The following is a 27,317-nucleotide window of genomic DNA, read 5'->3' as shown; positions in this document are numbered from 1 at the left end:
GAGGGTTGCCTTCTCTCCCTCATCCCCACGGTGTGGTGGTGGCTGAGGCTGGCAGAAGTGAGAGTGCTGGTGTTTGACACACCTGCAACAGGGGGTCTGTTCCAGGCTCTTCCGTTGGGGTTTTTCCCTTTTTCTGAGGGCAGGGGGAGTTTTCTGCTGTGGGTGGGTAAATGAGTGCATTGAAGTCCATCGGTAACGCTCCTCCCCTTTCCAGCCACTGTAGGTGCCTGGTGCAGGCTGCCTGGTACACGTCTGTCACACGGGGGAACCCAGTCCTGGGCTGACCGTGCGGGTTTGCACCAGTGCCATCCCACCAGTTTGATATCACAAGTCTTTGACTTTGTTTCCCCCCTTCTGAAGGGATTATATCCACAACCTAATTGACGTGTCTTCTCTCAACAGAAGGTGGGCCGGGCAAATTAGAGCCTAGGCTTGTTTGATACATGTCTGCCAGGGAGGGAGGGAACACATCTTGTTGCTTTTTTTCTTTCTTTGTTCTGCGATATTACTAGGTTCGGCACAGGCAGCTTCCCTGCGAGCCGGGAGCGCAGACAATACCTAGAGCTGCTGCGTCTTTTCTGTGCCCTGCTTTCACTGACCTAATTCCATTGTGTGCGTGCACACACAGGCATGCACACACACGCATGCACACGCACGCACACACACACATGCACACATGTGCACACACACGCGATGCCTAAGCAAATGGCTCTGGGGTGTGAAAGGCAGGAGCCCTCTCTGCAGGGCTTTGTCCAGGCTGCCGGTGGGGCTGGCTCGCTCCTCCTCCTCCCACCCGGGATTTACTGTCTCCCTAAGGGGAAGGATGCAGCATAGGAACTCCTCTCACACACACGTGCTCCGTGAAGATGGAATGCTGCCGACCCATAGTGATAGTGGGCAGTGGTTTTTTGAAAGAGCTGGACATGCCTGCGGGAGGCTGCGTCTGTGCTGTCTGGGGCAGGTGCTTGTGTCCTAGGGCTGGAAGGCTTCCTCACGCAGAAATCTGTCCTTGCTGAGCCATCTGCCAGGCGTCTAAGTGCTAGAGATCAGGTCTGCAAGCTCAGGTTATGGAGCTTCTTTTCTTTCTGCTTTTATGCCGATGTTAAGAACTGACGGTGGGGTTTCAGCAGAGGGTCCTAAGCTGACTGTATGTTCTTGTGTGCTTAACATGCTCTGCCAGCTGGGCTTCTTTGAAAACGGGAAGACCTGGTAGAAGGAAAGAACAGCACCTAAAGTTCCCTCCTTTTACAGTACTAATCTTGCCACTGTAGGGCTCCGGAGTAGAAGGTGCCAGCAACTGTCCTTAATAATCCTGAGTCGAAATGCATCAGCTCACAGATGCTCCTTAGCAAAATAAAGCTCTGTTAGTTTCACTGGGTGTTGTGGAGATTTTAAGGCTCTGTCTATATGGAGCGAAGATCCTTGGCCTGGGCAAGGCATGCTGGAGCACTGCTCCTGGACCTGGCCTCCTCTCTTGCTTCTTGGTTTGCAAAGTGGCTGCCAGAGTTTCTTCAAGGCTCAGAACTCCAGGTTTGTAACTCTAGGCACCTGCCTGGGTGCAGGAATAAACTAACCCAGAGTAGATGAGTTAAAAAGGGGGAAATCTCCCGATGCTGAGTTGTTAAACCTCATCTCTGTCTGAATCTTGCAGCTTTGCTGGATTCAGCTGCCACAGGGAGTCACTCTGAGCACGTGTTTTCTGCCAGGGGGACGCCAATGTCCAGACTGGTTTCCTGCTGAGCAATCCATGGAGCTGTTGCAAATGCAGCCACTTGCCGCCTCTCAGGGCTCACTGTGCAGCGACTGAGACGCTGTCACGGCGGCTCAGCTGAAGGCCCGCATCCAACAAGCCTGAGCTGCTCAGACAGTGCTGACTCTTTCTCAAAGAGCTTGGGAGATCAGGGGTCTGTCCATTGGACAGGCGCCTTCATTTCAAAAACTCTTTGCAGAATTGGGAGGAAAGAACTTGAAGTGGCCAGAAATGGAGTCATAAAATGAATGTTAATCCTTTGGATCTGTCTTCCTGGCACCTTCCGATGGGGAAATTTCGTGTGACATCCATGAAGCCTTTGCGTTCAGCCAATGTGGGAGTCGATTAATTGTGGCTCTCCACTTGAAAACACTGATATAGCACTGCAAGTGACTTTTGTCTTCTTACCCTCTGTCTTGCCCCTCTGTCATTCTTTCTCTCCGGTTCTCTATCCGTGGATGCCCTCTTCAAATGTCAACATTGCTGCAGGCAGACGCAAGGAGCTGTTTACTGCAGCCGGGATCACGGTGGTTCCAGCAGGAAGAGGAGGACAGCTGGCCAGGAACGTTCTCCTCCTTTCTGCACGGGCATGGCAGGCTTGATTCAGAAAGCTTTGAAGCAGGTTAAGGCAGAAGCTCATGCAGCCATTTAAACTGAAGTCCTTTGCAGAGCAGGGCCACCTTACAAACTGGACCCTCAGTTTGTCATGGAGCTGAAACGTATCAGGTTTCTGTTGTCTGTCTCCTTGCTGTTTAAAAGCTGTATTGGACTGTTTCTTCGGACTGTAGCAGGGGATCATTCAGAAGAAACTGCATTAACTTAGCAGAAGTGGTAAAGGCAGGTCCTGAAGAGGCTTTACCAGCACAGCGCTACGCTATTTGCAATGGATGCTGTCACTTAAAGCTGTGCATCTCAACCTTTTTGCAGCTGTCTCACTTCAGCCTCTCCATCTCCTTGAGCCTGAGGCTGATCTTGCCTTCTCATCTTCATCTCCTTTCTCTTCAAAGTTTTTGCCTTTAGACGGCTGCCCTGCCAGCGCGGCTGCCCCTTGCTCTGCTGCCAGCGCTCAGCCTGAGCAAGGACCCTCCTGGAGACCAGCTGCTGGTGTTTGAAGCAGCCCCGCCAGAGTCCACTCTCTTCAGCTCTGGCTGCACCTTGCCTAGGTTGGGCTCCTGCCCAGCAGGAGCCATGGGCACGGAAGAGTGATCCCTAGCTGCTGTTGACTGCTGTTTAGAGCTGTAGTCGGAAGATCTCCATAATCCAACAAGAAGCAACTGCTGAGCCTGGCAAGGGACAAGGTGCGGTGGTGACCCGTCACGGAGTCTGCCTGTGCACGACTGCTCAGCAAGGCTGCCTTGCGCGCTTGAGAGTAAGCTTTAGTATATGGAGAGAAGACTCGATCGCAGCCTGCGTGGCTGTACAGCCGCCGGGTCTGGGATGGAAAACCCCTTTCTGGGGAAAACTTAAGCAAGTGAGAGGCTTAAAACCTCTCCAGGGCCATTTGCATTTCTTGTTTCCTGTCTCTGTCAGATTTAATCACTAATAAATGAGGAGGAAAAAAATAACTGAACTGAAATGAAACCATTAACAACCCCGTGGAAGCATTATGGCAACAGTGACAGGAGCAAAGCAAGGCTGCCTGCAACCTACCTTGGCGTGTGTAGGGCGTTCTGCGAAGTGTGGTCCCTGAATTCTTCTGGAAGATGCTGATGTTTACCATGGTATCTCTTCTTCGCTCCTGCACTTAAATTCGTGCTGCTCCAGTGCCTGGCAGGGGAAGGATGCTGTGTCTTTAAAGCCGTCTCAGGGCTGTGCGGAGGCAGTTCCATGGAAGTGTTTGAATGAGAGCAGGAGGGGGGTGTGCATGTGGCTATTGGCAGAGCTCTCTATGACATCCCTCTGAACAGCTGGGCTCTGCTTTGCTTCAGAGCTGCTTGTCAGAGCAATTAGCCTGCTGTAGCAGCAGCAAAGATCGCTAGCGTTTTATTCGGGGTTGAGAGCTGGCGGGGGCTTCTAAGAAGCAATATTATCTTGGCAAAATTCCTCTTGAACTGGTTGTGGCGATGAAGTCTCCGCTGAAATCAGGAAACAGATGACCTGCTGAGAGTGCAAAACCGCCACGGTGAGTTTATTTTTAGAATAAGTCTTCAATTATTTTGGGCTTGAGAAAGATTGACCAGAGACTTTTCTTTTCCTCTCCCCATACCCCCACCACGCAAAATACAGTATAGGAATAAATGCGAGTGGTTCAGGGATGGGGACCTGACATCATTCGTCTCCGGTAAGTAAGTGACAGGATTTCTGCTGCTTGATGGGGTTAATTTAAAATGGTACTGTGCTAAACTGAGTATGTGGCTCTGTGATCCCATTTGAGACTGGAGAGTGTGAGATGAGCTTTCTCCTTCCTCTTTTTGTGATGCCGGGGATGCACCTACAGGAGACAGGGGAATCCCCGATAAGCAAACTGTACTCCTCCATGTCATTACGGAGTTCCCTGTGACAGTCTCATGGGTTCTTCTTGTGGCTTAGCTTGGTGTTTATGCAGCTTGCTCCTGGGGAGTTTCTGTTTATTTTGCAAAGACGAAATACTCCCTGCTCTTCTGCTGGGTTATACTTTAAAAGATTTTCTTGATTGAAGCTGGTTAGTTGATGAGAAATGTTGACTAGTTAATTGGCTGTGTGCCATGTGACATTTTCAGGTTAGCTTATGCAATTTGGTGTTCTGTAGGGGTTATATTTCTGTTCACATATATATTAACCCCATTGTTAAATGATTTTAAACCCATCACGGAATTGGGTTTGGCTTTAGTGGAATCAGGAGTTTGGATTGCCTTTACCTCCTTCTCACACACGTTCATCGCCCAGTCGTGCCTAAAAACCAAGATACTGGAAATGATGCTCTCTTCACTTGAGGTTTAGTGCTAGAAGCTGGTTTTCTTGGGCTCGAGGTATTAGCCTGTTACCATACTGCAGGATCTTCGTTCAGGTGCATTGGACTTATTTCCTTTCCCTTTGTGTCTTTAAAATGCTTATTTAAACTGGAAGCATCACCTGTGGCTTGAGGAGCTGCTGCAGTCAATGGTGAGCCCTTCGGCAGGTGAAGGCTGAGTTCATCTTGCCGAAGGCTGTGGGAAGGGGAATGCCTTATCCACGCTTCCGACTCGCCCTTTGTTATCAAGTCCAACTTTTGCAGCTGGCAGCCAAAAGTTGAAGTTGATTTTTGTTTTTTCTTTTAATCATCATTTCCGGCTTTGTTCAATGATCAAATCAATTTCTGGATCCCGCCTGGAAAACAGCCACAGTGTCTTGTATTTGCTGTGTACCCCTTGGCTCAGTATCCTCTGCCGGCGGGAGGAGAAGCAGGAGCAGCAGCCTTAGAAACAGAAAGGGGGATATAGATAGCAGCCCTACTTTTTGCCTTCCTCCCGTGGAGGTTTGCTGGGAGCTGGAATGCTTTGGGTCTGATTAGTAAAGTTTGAGGATCTGCTTTGCCAGCCCAGGTCAGCTTAGGAATGGTGAGCTGGGCTGGGGAATACCCTGCGCCCTCGGCCAGCGTTTAATCTTTGCGCTTGTGCTTCTGACTGGCGCAAGCGCGGCACAGGAGACGTGTGCTAGCCAGAGGATAAGAGCTATTTCTAATGCCGTACATTTTTCCCGAGCCTGGTTGCCACCTCCACATCTGCAGGTGCCTCCTCCCTGATGTGGAATTTCGTTATGGGTGGGTTCAGGTGTCAGGAATTCTGCTTGGGATTCTCTGAAAGAATTAGGCCGTGTGTCAGTGGGAACTGCGTCAGGGTTTTCCTTGGAGCCGTGGAAGGGTTAACAGAAGTTCCTGTTCGGTGCTGTCCTACTGCATCTTGACACTGTAGAAAGTAGGTGGATAATTCCTTGCTAGCTTTTCAGGAAACCCCTGTGGTGGACAGCCCTCGTTAATTGTTGCTGGGAAACCGCTTTGACGTCACAGGAGCAGTTCCCTGGTCCTCGGATGAATACAGGAATAGCTCGTGATGGGGAAAGGAAAACCGGTGTGCAGCGGAGAAGGGAAATCTCTGACGGGGAGATTCTCATCCCAGATTTACCTCTTCTTTCTCCCGTCCTTCTGCCTGGGGACCCTCAGAGGAACTGTCCGTGAAAATGTACAAGCACTATGTTTGGGCTGAACAGAAGCCCTTCCTTCTCAAGAGCTATTTAAATTGGTGGCTTCTGTGATCCTTTCACTTTTTAACTCTTGGCTGCTTTGTTTGGGTGGTTTTTTCTCCCCCAGATTTTGTAAAGGAGGGGTGAGAGGGCTCTCCCTTGGCTTCATTGCAACTCCCAAAATAAAGGAAAAAAGAACAGCATCGCTGGTTTGGTTTTGTTTGCTTGTTTTTAACAGGAAACAAATAATATCCCCTTAAGCTAACAGAGGGGAGAGCAGAAGGACTGAAGGTGGCCGCTATCGCTGTGACCTTCAGGCTAAGAGAACTTCTAAGGCTCAAACTGTTTAAAGCCACTTTCTTCAGGATCATTTGAACTCTCTCTCGTTGCAAACCCTCCCATGGTGTTTGTGCAGCGGGTTCCTTTCTCCTGGTCTTGTCCTGTCTGTCCAAGCTGTCGGCTTGTGGGAGGCACGCGGAGCTGTGGGCACCTGGTAACTGTCGCAGGAATGCGTCTCCTTTTCCACGCCGGCAACGTCGGTGTAAGCAAAGTTTACCCATCCAGTTCAAAGTGCTTAAGAGATTTTTGTACCCCGGAGTGCTGTAGGGCAGCAAAGAAAGTGCTGGGGCTGCTGCTGGAGACAGTCGTTTCCAGCTCGGGCACTAGAGGGCTCGGAGCGGCAGCTCAAGGCTCTTGCGAGGAGCCGCCATCGGGTGCCCCCGTGGTGCGGCGGCCCGGGCACGGCTGGCGATGCGGAGCAGGGGCTGCACACACAGCTCCCGGCTGCTTTCCTCGTCGCTTGAACGTAAAAGCTGTTCTGGTGCATGGGGCCAGAACAGCCAATAACGGATGCGTTATTTTAAACCGATTTCTAATGATTTGTCACGGTTGCTCGTTTGCATCTTCATGTGACACCTCCCTCCACGCACCATTTTCTCCTCTTGATGCATATTAAAAGGAAATATGCATCAAAACCCGAGCAGTAAGCCTAGTCGGGGTGGGGAGGAGGCTTTCAGCGGGATCTGGGGATCTTTACAGCCTCTGGCTTTGCTCCTGAACTGAATTATCTTCCCCAGGAGATCTCCAGCATGCCTGAATCCAATGATTGCCTTCTTTCTGTGTCGCCAACTTTTCGCAGCAGAAATGAGATGGGAGCTCTGATCTTTTATAGCATATAGGCTGCTTTAGGAGCAAAAAGAAAGGACCTGAATATGCAGGCAATCAAGCTGGATGCTCTGAACACGTCGGCCAACTCTACGTTGAAGTGTCCCGTCAGGCATATTGCACCCAGTCAGCAGTTTTCATGTATGAAAAAACCCAACACACTCTTCCTGTGTTATTTTCCTGTTTTCCTTTGGTTGTGAGCCCCCGAGTCCCTCAGCTGACTGGATGGTGCAGCAGACATTGCCACCTTTGTAGTCCTGGCAAATGAACAGAGTCTATGTTACTTCACTTACGTATCACTTCTCCCCTCTGTGATGCTTCATGTGGCAAGGATGTTTCCGAGCGTTACACCCGGGGGTGGCAGGACAGGCTGGGTCTGCTGGGATGCCCTCTTAACTGTGGTGGGGCATCCTTCCTTGGTTTGATACTTTCTCCTGTTCTGAAGGATCAGGGCTCTGTTATGAATGGAAGTTATCTCCTTTGCTACTGAAATTCAGGCACCTCTGAGATTATAGCACTTTGAATTACACAAAAACACCAGTGTGGCCTTTGGGGCAAGAAGCAAAGACCTGTCTTGAGTGGGAACATCTGGAATTTGGTGGGGGAAAGTAAATAATTGTTCCACTTTGAATTTTTCTGTCCTGAGACAAGTGCAAAGGGTTCTACTGTGAGCTTTTCCTCCCACAAGAGGGATCTGCACGTAACAGGCACCAGATTAAAAACTGCAGAATCCCCACAGAGCGCGTGGAGGCATTGGGTAGGTGGCTGGACACGTTCATGTTTCAGACAAGGTTCAACAGCATCTTCTGTTTCCTTCCCTCGCAGGGAAGAACGAACACCTCTTCCACTCCTAGAAGGACTTCTGCCTTCCACGTGCAGCCCAGGGTACTGCGTCGCTTACCTTACAAGATCTGATGAAGTTTCTGTCTTAGGCCCAGATGTCGTTCGTGTTGATGACGAAATGAAAAGCAACCATGACTTGAGTTAAAGTGGCATTTTCCTGATTGTTTGGTGCAATGGAACTCGTGTGGTGGAACCCTCCTCCTGCCTGGAGCTCGGCCGTGTGGCAGGCAATTACCTCTGCTCTGTGCTCCCTTCACAACAGCTGCTCTGCCTCCTGTGTTTTCATTTCAGTGGTGCTTTTTGTGTTATCTTCTGCTGAAACACTCGTTATCAGTGAAAACTACTCCATTGTGTCTAGGCAAGATGTGTTGTTTTAACGGCAACTCTCAGACTGCAGTCAGGTAGATGTTTACCCATCCCAGGGTGCTGTGGTCCCCAAGGCTTTGGGAAGGGAGGCCCTGCTGCATTACCGCTTCCGTGCCTGCCTAGGGATCGCGGAGCTGCCTGTTATTTTGATGAACTAAGATCCTTAGATAGAGCAGGTAATTCACAAAGGGCAGGGAAGTGAACCTGACCTGCGGAGGTGGCAGCCTGCACATGAGAGTGCCGTTTGTCAAACACGCGATGAGTCGTCAGCGTTGATGCGTCCGTCCCGAGGCAGTGCTGGAAAGGCCACGGTACAACAGCGTGTGTCCTGCTCACTGCCTCCCGAGGGGCCAGACCCGGCTGCGACAGCAGCGTTCTGCATAGAAACCCTGAGTGGCAGCCAGGGGGAAATGGCAGGCTCTTAAAAAGTTCAGCTTTTCAAAGCCCGCAGGCGAAGCATGCTGTATCTTTTTGATTCTCTCTTTCCTCAAATGCCAGCGCACCTTTATTGTTCTGGCACACTTGATTCCTGGGTGTCACCTGAAGATGATGTTGTCAGTCCTGTCACCAGTTGTGCCGTGCTGTTGGGAGTACAGTAATAGCAAGTTGACACCTATCCTGATTTTAGTGCTTGAATTGATTGAGGGAGGTAACAAAATAACTGATTATTTTTTTCCCAAAAATGTATCTTGTGGTTTGAGACATTCTACATAATGAAATCCATGCACGTGCCGCATAACAGGACTACTGCCATAGTGAGAATTCAGATGCTTCCCATAACACACCTACTGGCTGTCGTGCCATTTAACAGGGCTGACTGCACTTGTAAGAGCGAACAGCCTTTTTAAAGGTATTTGAAATGAAGAAGAGCTCTAGGATTACATATCTTCTCCAGGCTCCAATTCCTACATTCAGCCAGAGACGCAGAGGTGAACTGTGGCCACCACAGCTAGGCTGTCGCAGACACTGGCCTCTTCCTTGCTGTTACGGCCGGTGGAACAGGCCTGGTAGCCCCTGAGCATAAGGCGCTCAAACCCAGGTGGGCAGTGGCTCCGGCGAGGTCCCCCCAAAGGGATGCTCTTGTAGCAGCCCGGCCCTAAGGCACAAAATGTTACTGAACAGCCAGGGGAGCCATGAGCGCCTTAAACTGCTGCAGCCATTTGCTCAGCAAATGTGAAGTAGAGCTGGGTACGGGGGCTTTCCTCAGCTGGGGAGGAAGGCAGTTTAACTGGTGGTGTCCTGCTCTCCTTGGAACCATCTGGGAAGGACGTGTTGGAGACCTCTGGATATTCTGCAGAATTAACTTAGAGGGCTTTCTGTCTCACCTGCATTTCCTGTCTCCTTTCTTGTATAAGGTTAATTCCCCCCTTTCTACCTGAAGTCAAACCCTTCCATCTGCATCATAATTTCACCTCTTTGATGTAATGTGGGGGTGGAGATTAAGATTTAAAGCAGTGACTAAGCACTGGGATCCTATGCACTGTGCAGTCAAATACATCTGGCCTCTTGTTTTGTTTTGCTTTTTTGCTGGATTCTGTGGGAACTGTATGGTAGTGAGAAATTAAACCCCTTTCTTCAACTGATAATTAAAAAAAGCAATGGAGAGAATGGGGCAGAAGTTGCTTCATTGGCTGAGGCAGTTGCAGCTTGTGAGTGTTCATGAGTGAGGTTTCAGGGCTTTCTCACCGAGCGTGGTGCTTGTTCTAGCTCAAGCTTGTTACCTCTGACGGGGAGCTCTCTTCTCCAGCAGGAGGCAAAGGGAGCGTGCTCGAAAGGCTCTTTACCTGCTTGTTTTCAAGCTGAGCCTGCGGACGTTTTATGGGATGCTAGGGATGCCCCGGTCAGCAGCGTTGGTGCAGGCAGCTTCTGTTTTGCAGAGCAGACTGGGACCCCAAATGGAGCCTAGGAGGGAGATGTTTCAGGAGCTACGTGGCCTTCGTTGGTCCTACTAGCAAAAGCCTTTCATTACAGCCTCTTGTTGCATCCGGTGTGCTTTAATACAGCAAAAAATTTACCGGCTGCTGTGCCCTGGCGGAAAAGGAGAAGACAAAGATCCCTCGGCGCAGAGAGCGCACTGCGCTGCCTGCCTGAGTCAGTAGAACCGAGGAGGCTGCAATGCCTTGAGTTCGCAGCAGCCTCGCCGCCTCCACTTTTTCCTGTGAAAACCCTTTTCTACCGCAGCGGCGGCGCTCGGGAAGGGGGAACCGAGTGCCCCCCGACGGGTCCGGTTGCTCCTGGTGACAGAGCCCGTTGCCATGGAGCCGCCGTTCCCATTGGTCGCCCTGGCAGCCAATGAGCAAAGGGCAGGGGAGCGCATCCTCCCTTAACCCTGGGGAGGCGCTCGGTGGGGAGCGGTGCCGATGCTGAAGCCTTGCACAGAGGGGTGAGGCGAAACGCTCGGACGCTGGGGAAAGGCCTCTGCTGCTCTTTCTCAGACACTGGAAAAAGGCCCCCCCTCCCTCTCACAGCCTGGTGCCTTGGGTTTAAGCACCAGTTGCACCAGCAAACCTCCCTTGGGCTGGACCAGCTCTTCCCGCCTAGTTCTCCTCCCAGTGCTCCAAATTGACTTTGATTGTCCGTTGGAGCAATGTGGTGGGGACTGTCCTGCCCGCCAGTGAATCACCAGCCTTGGGATGTTTATTTCTGAGCCCTCAGAGCACTTTGCTTAGCACATGATTGGATGTGTTTTGTTTCTAAGTACGCTTTCTTTATATTTTATAACCAGCCTGAGGGTGGAGAAAGCTGCTGCAGTTATGGCTGTGTCAGGGTTTCTTCTTGGCAGCGAGACTCTGCAGCCTTCTGTGTAGTGAAAACTCTGTTCCATTAACGTTGATGACCTGGGCTGAGTCTGATAAGATTTTTACTCTGCTCTGCTGAATGCCTCCTGGAGTGAGTCTCAGAAAGCAAAAAAGGAATTGGTCAATAGCCAAGGGAGGAGATGAGGGGAAGTGAGTCAAGATTCTTGTCCTCAAAGCAAATTGTGATGCCTGGTCAAGAAGGCCATAAGCATGAAGATCTGCTCCTGCAGTCATGCACTCACACTTAACTTCCTTTCCCCCTGAAAACCGAGAGGTGGCTTAACTCTCTTGCATGGTGGGACGAGCTACCTCAGATACCTCTATCCTGTTGCAACACAGGAGCGTGCACGTAGGCAGTTACAGCCAAGCAGCCATATGTCTCCTTTGCACCCTCATTTAGCTCGCAGGAGCGTTGTCTGTACTCTGAGAAACAAGGCCAGGAAGAGTCTGTTTAGCAGTAGGCTTCCTGCCTTCCCCAGATTTGCTGATGGATCCATCCTAACTGTAAATGCAGAAGTTTCTTGCTTTTATTCCCTGCCTAACCAGGACCAGCTGCTGCCTGCATTGTCGTGGCTTGGCAGCTGCAAAGTGCGTGTAGCAGGAAGGCAGCAGACGTGGAATTCAGTGTTCCCCTTCGGGTGAAGAGGAGGATGTAAATCTGTGCTGGCCACCCCTTCACCTGGCCCTTGCCCAGCACACACAAAGTGTTTGCTCTGTCACTGCCTTCACCGGCCTGTTTACTTCGCCAGACCCAAACCAAAAAATCAATGGCAGCTCACCCACCTTCTGCTGCTCTGTTGTTCTCTTTTTCTGACACAGATTTTGTGGCTTCCCTAATGTGGCATCTATGTAATCTTTTTGTCTCCCTGGCAAGGCACAGCTCGGTCACACCCACCCCACCGAGTTCGCTGAACTTCCACTTTCTCTGCAAGCCGCTGTCTGTCACAGCGGATCATGTCTGCCGCCCCCTCGCTGCATCCCACGGCTGTCCTGGGGGAGCAGGGCTGATTCATTCATACAGAAAGGAAACCTCCTCTCCAAAGCATCACTGTTGAGAAGTACTAGCAGTGCACGTATCTTTGAAGTTTATGGGCAGGGAAATCTCCCGGAGAACTGTCAGGGGCAGAAGCTTTATCAGGATGGGGCAGCCTACAAATATCAGTTCAGTGGCTCCAAGTCGTCTTCTCTGCAAGAGGAGAGGGAAAACTGGTGATGTCCCCTTTGTTGTGATGCCGAAGTTACACTGCAGTATGATGAGAAAAGATCCCGTTACCCTTCTCAGATTTGACTGAGGTGCTTGGCTCGGGGGTAAAAACTTGTTATAGGGTGGCTGTTGCAGAGAGAATGAGCTGTACAAAACCTGCTCTCTTATTTTAGTGCAGAAATTCCCCTTTTAGATAAGTGTTGTGTGTGCAGTTCAGATGCCTCCTTCTGCCTCCCTTCCACAAATCTCCTGCAGATCCTCCTGGCTTGTTTACAAGACAGCCCCTGGCCCAGGCACGAGGCTGGAACAGTTTCCTACAGCGTGGAGCATTTTGGGGAGGGGGGAGGCAGAATTTACCAGCTTCACTCCCTGCATAATCCAAACTCCTACCAAGGAGGCTGGCGTGCAAATCGAGCAAGTGTTCCCTTTTCCTTTTCTGACCTAGTTCCTGCCGGAGGCATCGCAGCAGAGCACGACTCCCTCATGTGGGGGCTCACCACCCCATGCGGCGTGCTTGTTATAAACTGGGAGCTCCGCTGCGGTTCCTGCGGGCAGCTGCTGGATGCCCAGCCTGCCGAGATGAAGAACAGACCCTTGCGGCTGGAGGGTGGATGCCTCAGCGGTGCCCAAGGGAAGCTGCTTCCTGCAGGAGTGCTCCCAGAGATGCCTGACGGTGGGATCGTCTGCTGGTGGGTGCTGTCCCGTGGGACCCTGCCAGGAAGGGGGAGGGAGCAGCCAGTGATCCACGCGGTGCAAGGATCTGCGCTGTTAGCGTTCGGAATAGCAGGCTGAGGTGCTCTCACCCTCTCCTCCACCTGGCATTTGAGGCCACATCCATGCTTGGAAACGATTATTAGCCGGAAGGGAGAGGTGTTTGCAGAATCGTCTTGCAAGACTAACGTCAACAGCAGACTGCGCTCTGGCTCCTTCCCTGTAACAAGCTATATCCACGGCAGCTGTTTTCTGCCAGGAGCCACCAGCGTGGTTGTGGGACAGCCTGCTCGGCGAACAGCGTGGCGGTGCTGGGCTGCCGGAGCCTGGCTCAGCACAGCAGGGGGCACGGGGATCTTGCCCAGTTACGTTTGTTCACTATTGCCCCTTGGGTGGGAGGGGAGCCTTCTGGCCCTGGTGTCCTCCTCTTCACACGTTCAGGTGTGCTATGTAGGAAGTTGTGTATGGAATTAACAGTGCGTTTCTTGTAACCTTCCTGCTCCAGAGTGAAGGCACATGAACGGTGGCTGGGATCTTCCAGCAGCTCTCTCAAGTGAGAAATACTGTGTTTTCATACAGTGCTGGGGTGTATCTGCTTGTCTACAGCACCCCATCGCATCCACGGTCACTCTCCTATGGATACATGCGTCTGCCTTGAAGCATCCAGTGCATTAACTGGACAGAGCACCCCTGACAGCCTCCTCCGTGCCAGCTTTTATTGCTTTCCCTGCACCCTTTTTCTGTGAATTTTCTGGGGTCAATGCGGGTATTTCCCACACAACATCAAGGTGCCATTTACTCATCAAGGTCTTGCGTTAAGTAACTTTTTCCATTCCTGGTTCTCCCATCTGTGGCTCTGAACTGACAGCAGTGAGTCGTATTGCTGGGGAAAAGCTCATTGTCAGTCTAGAACAGGCTGGTAAGTGTGGGGGGAAGCTCGGGTGACGGGACCTTCCTCCTGTGCTCGGTAGGTGTCCTGCCCCGTCCTCTCGCTTCGATCCCCTGCGGTGCTGGCATCTCCCGGGCACACTCGCTGCGTGGTTCCGTGGTTTCTCTGGCTGCAGCCCTGCCACGGGGGGTTGCCTCTAACCCAGCCTTTTCCGTTCGCACCAGGGGCTCTGCCCTGAACGCCTTAACGAGTTTGTTACAAATCCCTGTAAGAACCCATCAACTAAAAGCAATTGGTTGCGCTCTCTTGCTTTTTCTATCTGGAACCGATTCCAGTAGCTGCGATAAGAATCAAATACATGTTTTATGTTCATCAGCCCCACAAATTAAGGGGGAATGAGGTTGAATTGGTTAATGAATATTAGCAGTTCCCATGTAGAGCCAAGAGTCAATAAATCTCTGTGAGATCCGATTCTTTTTTCAGCCACGTTCTGCCAAAGTCATTAATAAAACAAGTTGTTAAATATCAGCTGTGTTTTCCAGTGCCCAGGCCTTTTGTTTGAGCCTCTCTCAAATGTAGGATTCCCTTTTTCTTTTTGGAAACCTGTCTCAATGGGCCTGCCTTTTATCCTGCCCGTATCCAGCCTCCTCATCTCTCACCAGGACAGGCGTCGGGTTCAGACGTCTCTGCAGACGCGTGTCTCTACCAGAATCGCTCCGCAGCCCTACATGAGCTGGTTTAGCCCTCACCCAAGCTCCAAGAGGCCTGCTTTGAGTTAGCTGAGAGGGCTGACGTTTTGATTTAGACAATTGGTTTGGAATTAACACTTAATTTGATGAATGGACGTGTGACACGTTCATTGCTCCTGTTTAAGACTGTCAGCAGACTGAGGCACGTGTTCCTGCCTTGTCTAGATTCCGCTCTAATTCAGAGGTGGTTTCAGGGGCTCTGTGGGCTGCCTGTGTTCGTACTATCAAAAGGAAGCAATTAAACGCAACTTTGTCAGGAAGCGTTATTTTTTGGTCTTAATCTGTAATTTGACTGTTATGGTTTGACTCCTGCTTTTCCTGAAGTATCTAACCATAGATAAGAGAGAAGATGTCAGGGGTTACTTTATTTCCCAGGAAGAACCAGAACAATGTCTTGGTTACGGGGCTGTTTTTTCACTGAAGATTTGACTAATTGCAAGAAGGACTGGGCTGGGATTTGAGGAAGAAAATGCAGATTGTTGTTGTTTGTCCTGGGGCAGAGCACACCTCCTCTGGTTGCTTGAGGTTATTTCACCTGCAGAATTCCCTGCCTCTGGATGTTTGCTAGCGCCAGGGATACCTTCCGTCTCTCCCTCGCAAAGAAGTTAACTGGCAGAGTACCTGCACTGGGGACCTCTGTCTATCTCAGAGGGTTTATTCATCCCTGCTGGCGTCTCCAGAGTCCCGGTGAGAATCACAGAGCTCCTGCAAGGTCCCCTCGAGCCAGGTGCTGCATCCGAGGGGGTGAGTGGGTGGGCTGTCGTTGGAGTGCTTGGTTTGGGGTCTTTGTACGCAAGATTAGCTACAAGGAAGTTACAACCTGCGTGTGCAAGAGTTTGTGTTCCAGAGAGAAACTCTCTCCACCCCCTGACTCCCTTCTACCCATTCTGTCACCTCTTCCAACAGGTGCCCATTGCTCCGTTGTAGGGCTCTGAAGATGTCAAACAGCAACGTAACACAGGAGTCTTTGGAAATAATGAAGGAGTCTGAAAAAAAGGTGGTTGAGGAATCTGTGAACAAAACCAAATACGTATCCAGGTCACCAAGCAAGGAGGAGGTGGAGAAGGACGGAGGGGAGGAGGTCAGCGTGCGCCAGGAATCCCAGGTGAGTGGGATCACCAGCTTGGGGAGCTGGGCCCTCTCCTTCCCCGGGGCAAACACAAGCTGGTTACTGTCCCTTCTGGCGGGGGCCGAAGCCTGTGCCCACCGCCCGTGCCGTACGGGGTTGTTCAGCGGCTGCTCCCTCTCGCGTCAGCTGAATCTGTCCTGCTCAGAGTGGGATAATTGAAATATTCTTTGAGCCTGGGAGAAAATGAGACTGGTGCGCTCCTGGGGGCACGTGTGCTCAGTCACCAGGTTCGGGTCCCATGGCTGTTACCTCCCTCTTATTCCTTTCTTTGACCTGAGGATTGGTTAATGACTTAACGTGAAGTGGAGGCATCCCGGGGAGAGCTCGGTTTCAGGGATGGTGCTTGGCCGTTGCTTTGCTGTCGTTAAAAATGCCCAAATAGGAAGTGAACGTTCTGGGATTTGATTTCAGCAAGGAAAAAAACCAAACCCTGTGCAAGCATCATTTGGAGGGTGGTGGGACTCATTCCTGCTGCTCTGCTCTCCTGTCACGTGTGCTTTTGGCTTAGTGTTGAGCTTGAAGAAATGCCCACCCTCAACAACCTGCTGAATGCTTCTGTATTTAAAGCTGGTGTCTGGTGCCAGATTTGTTCATCCGCTGCCTGGGCAGACACCACTGTTCCTCACAAAGAGCCTGAGTTTGCTCACTTCGTAATGTGGGATGGGGAAAGGTTTCTTAGAAGGTAGGGATAACAGATGCCTCGGTGTCTCTTAAATCAGAGCAGCAGTGTGTCCCTCTCGTCATCCGCTGTGTTAGAACACCCTTCATGTCCTAGGAATGGTAGAAGACTTCTAGTTTTCCTGCTTAGAATTGTGTCCTACCCCTTCACCCGTACGCCCTGAGATGCCACAGTTGTGCTGGGTCTGTCAGAAACAGAGGAGCTGGGTCTAATCCGGGCGAAGTCTCTTAAGCGGTTTTTGCCCGCCTGGGGCCTGGCAGGGCAGCTCTCCAGGTCTTCCTCTTTGCGCACGCTTCCGTTGCTGTCAGGTAGAGATTTTCTTCAGAACGATTTTACATGCTCAGTGTTGTGCTGCCTTGCACAGCAAATGCCGTTTACAGTGTACACATTCGGGTTAAGCTTCTTGCCTTCTCGTTCCTTTCTCCACAGAGGCGAACTTCAAGTCATGGACATGCCAGAAAAAGAGCCAAGGTATGACCTCTTCTGACGTGCCGTTCTTCTTGTGGCCGTTCTGAGCTGAGTCACGATCCCAGCCATAGGATGGTACTCTCAAGTCTTCCCTGTCTCCAGAAGCAACATGCAGCTCATGATGGTTCAGGAAAAATATATAATGGTTCTGTTTGGTCTTAAAAGCCAGGACTCTGTGCAGGACTCAAACAGGCTGTGGTTCCAGTTCCTGCCCTGACCATACCCAGGGCAGAACGTGCCTGTGCACCTCAGGCGTTTCTCCAGATTGTTGATCCCGCCTGGAATCTCATGTGACTGGTTGATATATTTTTTCCTATTTGTCACCCAAGTGAGTCAACTTACCAAGAGTCCGGAAAATGCAGGTTTTATTTTAAGCATTTTCTCTAAGCACTACTACATTACCCAAAATAACCAAAGTCATCAGGTCAGACAGGCGAGGTGTAAATGGGGTGACAGGCTTTTAACTAAGAACAGTAACAACCTTCACATCTTAAAAAACAATAAAACAGTTGGTTTCAGCTATATCCTTTGTTAATAGTTTTAATTTTTGCGAGGTGAGCAGGGGAGAGGCTGGAATTGCTCTGGCTGAAGAGATCAAAGAGCGCGTGAGTTAAGGCAGTGAACTTGCTCACCTAAGATCTGGTTGGTTCAAATCCTAATCAAAGACCGAAGGAAGGACAGAACCGGTTTGCTCTAGGACTCCAAGCCTTTGCATATTCCTGGTTGCTGCAGGAGGCTGGTTTGGTAGTCCTCCTTTTTTAGCAGTTTCATTAACAATGGCAGCAGGAGTGGCTCGGTAATGGAGCAGCATGAACTTAAATTTGTGTGTTTTGGCTGAGGTGTTTCAACAATAGTCTTTCTTTTCCTTCTCCAGTCTAATTCAAAGCTTAAACTGGTCAGGAGTTTGGCTGTATGTGAAGAATCGTCTAGTCCCTTTGTAGATGGGCTGCTGGAGTCCCAGGTAGGCCTGGAATGAGACAAGCTGTGGAGTGTGGAATCCCCGAAAATCCGCATCCGAATCCCCTGACGTTCTGTGATGCGTTTCTCAGCTGCCAGTGTCTCCAGCCACGGCAGCGATCGCAGGGAGCGTCCGGTGGCTCAGACCAGCCCACTTTGTTTTGTTTCAGGACATCATTCAGTTGCATGTGAGCTGCCCCTCTGACAAGGAAGAGGAAAAGTCCACGAAAGATGGGGCTGAGAAAGAAGAAAAAGACAAGAATAAAGAAAAGGCACCAAGGAAAATGCTGTCTCGAGGTCAGGTGCTCTTTTGAACCGGGCAGGTCCTGTCTTACCTGCCTTGATGATTCTGCTGGCCAGCGGTGCGGTTGCTGGGAGCAGGGTGGTTATTTCTGCCGGTGACTGTACAGGAATGTATCGTTTTTATAGCATCCTTTCTGGAGCAAAGCACGGGGAGGGAGGAGGAGGGTTTCTCTGGGTTGGCACGTGTGCCATCAGGCTCGCAGGCTTCCTGCATAGTTCATAGTTTTTAACGCGCAGGTGCAAACCCAAGAGGGCTCACTGTTTAGACTCTTGCTTTCAGTCTAGGTTTGATTTTATAAAACCTGCCATAGGTGGCAAGGTGTGATGTTGCAAGGAGGTGAGCTAAGTTTCTGCTGCGTGATCCTGCATGTATGATTTTGGGGCGTAGAAATGGCTAAAAGATACGCATTTACTCTGGGGAGCAAATTCCTCCCGCTGCCCAGAGGGGAAAGAGTATCCAGTCCCGATTTTACAGATTGAGAAACTTGACCTAGAGGTTGCGTTCAGAGCCTGTGCTGGAAACTGGACTTGAGTCCAGGGGATACAGGTCCCAGCCTGGGCAGTTCTGTGACAGGCTGGGCTTTTCGTCCTCTCTTCCTGGCCTGAATAGCCGGTGCTGAGGATGGGGCTGAATTTCCTCCGGCAGCAATGTGGGGGCATCATCCTCACGCGTGTCGTGAGACACACACCCCTTCCCTTCAGTCTGTTCTGTTGCAGTGTTGTGTTAATTTGTTCTGCTGCTGTTGTTGTTTCAGATTCCAGCCAGGAATATACAGACTCCACTGGAATAGATTTGCATGAATTTTTAGTAAATACACTGAAAAAAAACCCACGGTAGGTCCCTAGTCAGTAAAACAACTTGCTGATGGAGTGAAGGGAGGGAATACCTGGCGACCAGTGCTTCTTTGCTTGACTCTTAAACCCATGCTGTTTGCGGGCACGTGTGTGTGTGTTCATATATCTTGGGAGGAGGGGGGGCTACAGCAAGTACAGAAAGTACCCGAAAGTGTGTTTTACTTTTTTTGGAATTCAGAGAGCATTACTAGAGCTGGGGCAGTGTAGAAACAAAAAGCACAACTGTAATTTTATATACTGCAGTCAATCAAAACATATAATTGTGTATTACAGAGAGAGAGAAAGAGGAAAAATAATTTGTTTGAATGCAAGCAGGAAAGAATCTTGATTGCTTTAAAACCCTTTCTAGAAATGATTGTCAAATAGCAACCTCTACAGGAAATGCTGCTGTGTCAGTAATAAACGTAATCGAGCCGAATGCTGGCATAGGAATGGCAGAACTGGGGTCTCTACCAGTGGAGCTCCCAGCAGAGCAGAGATTCAGAATTACCAAAAGCCAAGTGCTGTTAGCAAAACAGCTACTTTAAACTGAAAAAAGTCTGGCAATTAATTTGCTCTATATGAAAAAATGTGAAGTTTTTTAGTTCATTCCTTTGGAGGATGTGTGAAGCTTGATTAATAGTGTTGCTTGCTCCAGGTATTTGTGACTTTTCTCTGTTGCTGGGAGGGGGGTACCAGGCAGAGAAAGCTGTGTTTCGCTCTCTCTAAAGGTGGCCTTTTCCTTTTTATTTTCTTGACAGGGATAGAATGATGCTACTAAAGTTAGAACAGGAGATTCTGGAATTTATTAGTGATAACAAGTAAGTGATCATCACATTTGTGTCAAGCAAAAGAGATTCGTAACTTACAGTTTAGGAGCTTGGGCACCTGAGGGAGAAGGGAGGGTCTTTTGGGCACACTGGTCAGGAGGCTTCTGTGCTCGCACATCCTCCGCCTCCTTTTGTCCATGTACAAGGTTTCTGAGTATCATGTCAATTTGGTCTCAATTGCTTTAACACCACAGCCCTGTGAAGGAGATGAGTGCCATTGTGCTTCCCTTCCTAGCATAAATTGGGAGGGGAGAAACCAGGGGCAGAATTCACATCCCAGAAGGAGAGATAGAATAGGTGTCTGCAGCAGAGCTGGAAAACTTCTTTATCCAACAGGATCAGAGAAGTTGCAGTATAAGTACTAATTCTGGCTCCTGTTCCTGCTTAGAAACAAACACGTGCGTTTCTGCACAAGTTGGGCTTGTTTTGGGAGCAGCATGTTCAGCTTGAGCCCTTGGGTCAGTCCAACTCTGGCTGGCAAGGCGGTGTGAGCCCGTGCTCACACTCAGTGTAAGAAGCTGCACTTGAGTCATAACTAACTGCTTGGAATAGGTGGCACGGTCTGATCTGGGATCTGCTTAAGGCACCTCTGGCCTTGATCTCTCTTCTGGTGTCAGATTATCGTTGTCTGTTTCCAGGCCTTCTAAATTCTAATGCTTTCTCCTCTCTTCTTAGCAATCAGTTTAAGAAGTTCCCTCAGATGACCTCTTACCATAGGATGCTGTTGCACCGGGTAGCTGCCTACTTCGGCATGGACCATAACGTTGACCAAACCGGGAAGGCAGTCATTATCAACAAGACCAGTAACACACGAATGTAAGCGGGGGGGAGAACAACTGGGCTGGCATCCCCTTCCCTTCCCTTCCCTTCCCTTCCCTTCCCTTCCCTTCCCTTCCCTTCCCTTCCCTTCCCTTCCCTTCCCTTCCCTCTTCCCTCTTCCCTCTTCCCTCTTCCCTCTTCCCTCTTCCCTCTTCCCTCTTCCCTCTTCCCTCTTCCCTCTTCCCTCTTCCCTCTTCCCACTTCCCTTCCCTTCCCTTCCCTTCCCTTCTCACTTCCCTTCTCACTTCCCTTCCCGGTGCCACGTGACCCCCAGACACAGAGCCCTGGCACGGTCCAGAGCAGGATGCGTTCCACACCGCATTCTTTCGCCTTTTCTAGAGAAGGGCAAATCCCTTCCCTAGGAGAGAATAATCCTTCACTTCCAGTCCTAAGTGTATGTAGTTGCAAGCCCTTCCTAGTTCTCTCTGGTTCTCAGAGAGGGGGCAGGAGCACGTGTTGCCATCAAACAGAGGAGAGATTTAACACAACGAACAGCTTTGCACACCCTCTCGCTCCCTGCAAGGCAGTGGTTTCATGAAGATGGTTCTGTGCCGTTTTTGTCCTTCTAACAAGGGCTGGTTCTTCCTGCAGCCCTGAGCAGAGGTTCTCTGAGCACATCAAAGATGAGAAGAATGCAGAGTTCCCGCAGAGGTTTATCCTAAAACGAGATGATACCAGCATGGACCGAGATGATAATCAGGTAAGGGATGGCAATGGGTTACCTGCATACTTTGTGAACGTCAAACACGACTTTTCTGAGAACAACTCTAAATTTCTGTTGGGTTTCTTGCAGTAACCTTCTTTAATAGAAGCTTCCACCCCATACAAGCAGCAGCATCTAGATATATCATGAAAACTTTACAAAATAGTGTGGAATGCCTGAAGAAGTTGTGTGGGTTCTATGGGGGGTACTTTTCTGTACCCTGAATATCGGCTGGCGGCTGGGCCAGGGTTTAAGGTGAAGCCTTTTGCTAAGGTTTCCTTGGAAATACCCCAGAGCTGAGTGTTGCCGAGCATCTCTCCCACCCCTCCCTGGGGCTTGCAGCGAGTCAAGCTGTGAAGTTGTCAGGACCTCGCAGTGCTGCTGGAAGGAAACCATCGGCAAAATGATGCACTTGGAGCTCAGCAGCGTTGCCAGCTGTCGGGGCTAAAAACCCTCCTGAATCTCTGGCTGCCTTTGGGCTGTCACGGGTGGCACCACACCTGTAACGCAAAGCTAGCTTGTTCATCTGTGGCTGTTTTCCCAGCCTGTGTCAGACAGAATCTTGAACGTTAAAAACGGGGCAAGAGACAGGAGACCTCTTCACCAGGGATCTCGTGCTCTTTGCTCTTGTAGCTCCCATCTCTACGTCACCCCAGCGTACCCCCGTCCCTTGCTTTTGGTCGTGTTTCTGAACGTAAGTCGTCAGGATTCCCCATGTCCCCGCAGGGAGCGGGGAGTCCCCAGCTCCCCGCTGGTCACTGCAATCACCATCAGTTTCTGGTTGCCCCGTGGTGGCACTCTGCAGGTGTTGCAGCTACCCACGAAGCACAGAATCCGCGACCGAGCGGGAGTTTGCTCTGTTGGCACATGCTGCAAAAAGTGGCCTTTAGCTCGTGACCCCTGAGAACAGGCTCTTTCAGAAGCACACGGTGATATTCCTGATCTGTCCTTTCCGAATCAGGCAGAGTTCAGGCAGAGTGGTTGTGCTCGATCCAGGAGGTGGAGTGCAGTAAGACCTCCAGGATGCTCATCCCTAGACATAGGTGTCCAGAAGGTAGGTGCAAAGGCAGAGGCTGTGTCATTGCATCCAGGCATCATGCACACACTCCGTAATCTGCATCCACTTACACTGCTACGTAGAAACAGCAGCAGCTGACTGCGCCCCCTGCTCCCATTGGCAACTGCTGACCCGCTGAGATGTGTTTGTCCCTTCAGATCAGACTCCCCTTGCAGGATGGGAGAAGGAGCAAATCTATAGAAGAGCGAGAGGAAGAGTATCAGCGGGTCAGGGAGCGGATATTTGCACGAGAGGTAAGCTTGGATGACTCACTTGCCAGGTACCCTGCTGGAACTTTGTGGCAGAAGGTGTCCTTGAGTATACTACGAGGTCAGGTCTCCTCATTGCCTTTTCTACAAATTTCCCAGTGCTCCTGGTATCTACCGTTTAATGCCAGCTCCTAAGAAAGATGTCTAAGACATTGAGATAGAGGAGACACACCACCACTCCCCAGTCTGCTCCTTCCCTAAATTGCCTGTTTCAAGGGGCAGTAGGGACTGACGGAGGCAGTTTTTCTCCTTGCTGCCCAGCAAGATTTAAGCTCACGCAGTGGTGTTTCTGGGATGACTAGCAAATCAATAGGTGAACCTGCAAGAAGCAGCAGCTGCCTCCCCCAGCTTCTCTCCAGTGCTGCAGCTTCAACCTCCTGACCAAGCAGCGCTGGCCTTGGAGTATCAGGCAGGGCTCCGTCCCTCTACGGGATGAACCTGGGCAGTATGTTTATTGTCCTTCTTATGAAGTGTCCAGCTTGGTTATTGCTTCCTTGAGATCTCTGCTCCCTACATGGAACTCCTCTAAGCTGGAGCCGTGTTCCTTGCTCACGTCTGGCTCAGAGAGGCTGCTGTGCTCTGCTGTGTTGAGTGCTGTCTGCCAGCTGGAGGCAGCTCTCCGTGCTGTGCCAAATGGCAAATGATGGAATCAGGGATGATTCCAAGTGCCCATCTGCCATGGATCGTGTTCAAAGTCCAGCTCCTGGCCTGCTGCTTTTGAGCATCTTGGGGATGATGCCTTTCATTTGTCCTAATGGGAATTGCCACGTGCCTGCCCAAGGAGGACGTCAAGGCAGCCACTGTCCCTAGTCAAGTCACCAGGCTTCAGCTGCTGACTCTCCAGCCAGCTGTGATCATGGACTTGTCTTACATGCACGGGCCCAAAGCCGTCCAGACCCGTTAGTAAGTAGCTCTGCCTGTGGGCACGTACTTACCTTTGCTCCGTGTCCATGGGCTGAGCCAGTGCCTTGTGTCTGACTTGCAGAGCCAGGGGTGACTGTCACAGGGCGGGCTGGGCTGGCTTTGAGCCCTCTGCCTTTTTTTTCATGGCTCTGATAATTGTGCCTGCATTTAGCGAATAACGACCCTTGTATGTCTGGCCTCGATCGTTCCATTGACAAAGCTACCGTCAAAGCTGCCTTAGAGCAATGACGTGGGGAGTTGAGGGCTCAGATTTGCAAACTCGTGAGAGGTCTCAGGGCCACGGGTAACAGGAAAGGCTCCTAATGGGCCTGGGTGGAGACCCAAATGGGACTGGTGTGCAGAAGGCTCAGCAAGACTCCTGAATGACCGTGGAACCGGTGCACAAACCAACTGTGTCTGAGTCCCGTACTGTTAGTGCTTTGCTCCTTTTTGCTTTGAAACTGCCTGGGTTTGTCGCTTTCAAAGTTACTAAGTCTCCCTTTTCTTTCCTTCCCGTCTCCATGTCTTTTCTGTGCTTCCAGACTGGCCAGAATGGATATCTCACTGACAGCAGGTTAGTACTGTTTAGCAGACACTATTTGTATCTCTGGCTTTCTCTTCGGAGGACTGCATGACTCTATAATGATGCTTTTTTCTGATGTTAACCGACAGAATCTCCAAAGAAGCCTTTTCTTCTAGTTCTCACAAACGGAGGCAGATTTTTAGGTATCTCTGTGTGACTTATCTTGTACATTGTCCTGCTGAGTAAGTTTGCCCCATGCATGGCTGCTTGTGAAGTTATTGAAGTTGTATTTTTTGCAACATCAATTTCTGAGTCCTTTTTTGCTGATTCATCAATTGAAATGGAGGGGTGGAAGGTGGGCATGGCAGGGAGGAATGGGGAAGCCAGAGGATTCCAGCAGTTTTCGAACCACTCTGCCTCGTTTCCCAAAAGGATGGGAAAGCCCCTGCCCTTAGAGTGACAGGATCAGCATCCAGTTAAGGTGGGGTTGTCCCTAATCCCTGATTATAAAGGCTGGATTACTTAATGGTGACAGTGAAGTGTCTCAGCTTTCCATTTCAACCAGAGTATGCTGCAGAGGGCACTGGGAACACGTTTGAGCAGCATTTTCGTATTAAGTAGTTTTCCTGTGGATGAAAGGGCTGAAGGATGGCGTCAGCCTGATGAGCCCCCTTGCCCAGACACCTGCCGCAGGAGGCTGCTGAAGGTGTGAGGATAAAGAGCAGGATGAAGGGGGACAGACCCTGCTGCCTGCTGTCCTCTCGTTTAACGGCCAGAGCCCTAGCGGTGAAGCAGCTCTGTATGAACAGGACAGGAGGGTCCAAGCAAGTGTAGGAACAGCTTTGCCCCTCTCCGCCTGTTGCGTGGGTCAGGCTGTCGGGGGGTCACTGTCATGGAAAATCAAGTGTCCTCGGCACAGGTACAGGGACTGTGTCCTGGAGTCTGGCAGTGGTGTTCAAGGCGGGGGCTGTAGTTTTCAGATCGGCCGCGGGGCTGTAGTAAAACTCACCCAGCAAGTGGCAAAAGCCGGTTGCTGATGTGATTGCAGCTTTAGGGGCTGAGCTGCAGCCAGGGCTGCGCTAGGAGCTTTTCTGACTCTTGTGCCAGTCCCTAAAGAGGGACTGCTGTCTTTGTTTTGTGGTTCCCACACTGGGGAGAGGGAGAATATGTGGCATCGGGACCATTTTGAGCTCTCGACAGAGACTGGGGTTCCCTCAGTGGTGGTGCTGGGGACGATGGCTGTGTGAACTCCACGGACTTGCCCCCCTCAAAGCCCAGCTTTCAGAGCAGTACAGCGCGCTCTTTCACTCGCGTGGAAGCGCCGTGTTAATGCTGCTGAAGCACAGATTGCAGGGAGCTCTCTGCTGGTGGACAGCTTGGAAGCGGGCTGTAGTAGCGGTGATGGAGAGGAAGGCATGGCTGAAGCTGTAGGGCAGGCCAAGGCTGCTGGGGCAATGCTCTCAGAGAGCGAGGTGTGGTAGTGTGCCTGGAGTTTGGGCAGCATTTGTAGAAAAAGCAGAACCGTTCTACTGCTGGGTTAGCAGTAATCAGCTTGAGAGGGGTCTGGGTTCTCAGGGAACCAGGGTTTGCAGCTGGGCCAGAACAGAGGCCATGACATGCCCCTTCCCTGCACACGCAAACACTGTCCCCACCTCTGGACATCCCCAGGAGCTACCTTCAGAATTTAGGTTGCAAAGAGCCCAAGAGCTTGACAGTGACGCCTGTTAGTTAACTGTCATTTGGGGTTTGAGGCTGCACAGTCCAATTACTTCATTGGATATAACCATTGTACTGATTTTCCAAGAGACGTATTTTCTTTGACTCTCGCGTGCCCCCAGCAGCCCAGGACATCACCTCGGAAGTTCCTTCCAAGCCTCATCTTTTTTCCCCCGTGGCTGCGTGGAGCTGCTGCCAGGCTCAGCACAAGCATCCCTTCCAGTGTTGCCTTCCTCACCATTCCTCCCCGGTGAAGGCCCAGGAACCCATTATTGTGCTTACGATCCTTAGCTGGGCTGATAAACCCGGCTCACTGCTTGGGATGTTTTGCTGCGGCCAGACCTGGCCTGGGGCCAGGGGAGGGTGATGGGTGGGAGCCCAGCTCTGAGCGTAGCAACACGCCGGTGTGTAGCTGTCCCCGCTGGGCAGAAAACCTCACCGGGGCTGCGGTGGAAAGTGGTCTCACGAGATCTCCATCAGCCGTGTCTCAAGGCCTCTCTTAAAAGCTTCCTGTTCTGAGACAAGGAGGGCTTCAGCAAGGGATCGTGCTCTGACCCTGCTGGCGTCTCTTCCAGGCTGGGATCTGGCTCGGGAAAAGGGCCAGGAGCCAGCTCTCAACACACGCCAAGGAAGACCAGCAGTGTCTGGGTCTTCACAGTGCATGCCCAAGAAAGCTGTGACTCAGGGTGTTTGTTTGCTGTCAGATCCCTGTACAAAGTGCCGACGTGCTGTGTCACGGAGCCGGAGGCTGGCTGGGCTGGCCGGGCTCACCAGCCCGGGGTGGCAGTACTGATGCAGCACCTGCAGGTCCTGCCGCTGCCCCTTCCCGCTGGAGGTGCCGTCTAACTCCTCTGGTCTCTGCAGGGGCAACCGGGACAGTTTGAACCGGGCCTCAGGCAGCCGCCAGAGCAGCACAGAGAGCGAGATAAAGTCGCTGGAGCCTCGGCCGTGGAGCAGCACAGACTCAGATGGCTCCATCCGCAACCTGCGACCACCTGTTACCAAAGCCAGCAGCTTCAGTGGCATCTCCATCCTGACACGGGGGGACAGCATTGGGAGTAGCAAAGGCAGCACTGCCAGCAGAACGTCCCGGGCAGGTACGGTACTGTTTTCCCTGCACACCTTCTGCAGAGGGCACCTGGCAGACGGCGTCTTCGGGTTGGGGGACTGTGGCTGATGACGCTCCGGTCAGTGACTCTGGTTAAAGGGGGACATGGTTGGCATCACCTGAACGTGTTCAGTACCTGCGATGTGCCAGTTGGCTCGTCATCTGCTTTTTCAGTGCTCACCATCAGATCTTCCTTCCCTTTAGTAGACTTATCTGAGACAGGACGTTGTTTAGTCCCATACCCTGGAATTTGAGCTACCAGTTTTCTGTTGTTTTCTGTCCCCTGCTCTACTGCAAGTTGTGTTGCCATTCCTTTCTGCTCCCCAGAATCCCTCACAGCCCTCAGGAGACTTAACCAGGGGAAACCATCTGGCACTTTTCCTTGCTTTCCAACAAAGGAGGTCCAGG

The 27,317-nt window shown here is 51.1% G+C and overlaps 1 protein-coding gene across 7 annotated transcripts in view; it reads left to right on the top strand.

Moving 5' to 3' along the window:
- The window catches only part of R3HDM2 (R3H domain containing 2), a 54,065-nt gene that overhangs the window by 14,286 nt on the left and 12,462 nt on the right, over positions 1-27,317 (top strand). For 3 of the 7 annotated variants that reach the window (XM_063359305.1, XM_063359300.1, XM_063359303.1), the window contains 12 exons: positions 15,518-15,716; positions 16,849-16,890; positions 17,762-17,848; positions 18,015-18,141; positions 18,903-18,981; positions 19,743-19,802; positions 20,487-20,627; positions 21,222-21,330; positions 22,549-22,644; positions 24,105-24,136; positions 24,235-24,288; positions 26,666-26,898. In XM_063359305.1, the coding sequence (XP_063215375.1) occupies positions 15,549-15,716; positions 16,849-16,890; positions 17,762-17,848; positions 18,015-18,141; positions 18,903-18,981; positions 19,743-19,802; positions 20,487-20,627; positions 21,222-21,330; positions 22,549-22,644; positions 24,105-24,136; positions 24,235-24,288; positions 26,666-26,898 (1,228 nt within the window). In that variant the 5' untranslated portion in view covers positions 15,518-15,548. Of the gene's footprint in view, positions 1-15,517; positions 15,717-16,848; positions 16,891-17,761; positions 17,849-18,014; positions 18,142-18,902; positions 18,982-19,742; positions 19,803-20,486; positions 20,628-21,221; positions 21,331-22,548; positions 22,645-24,104; positions 24,137-24,234; positions 24,289-26,665; positions 26,899-27,317 lie in introns of those variants that run through there. The other 4 variants (XM_063359301.1, XM_063359304.1, XM_063359299.1 and 1 more) reach the window with 3 other exon arrangements.

Source organism: Chroicocephalus ridibundus, chromosome 24 (assembly GCF_963924245.1).
Source record: "Chroicocephalus ridibundus chromosome 24, bChrRid1.1, whole genome shotgun sequence".
Lineage (NCBI taxonomy): Eukaryota > Metazoa > Chordata > Aves > Charadriiformes > Laridae > Chroicocephalus > Chroicocephalus ridibundus.
Note: the sequence above shows the minus strand (reverse complement) of the source record. Positions and strands in the feature narration are given on the sequence as shown.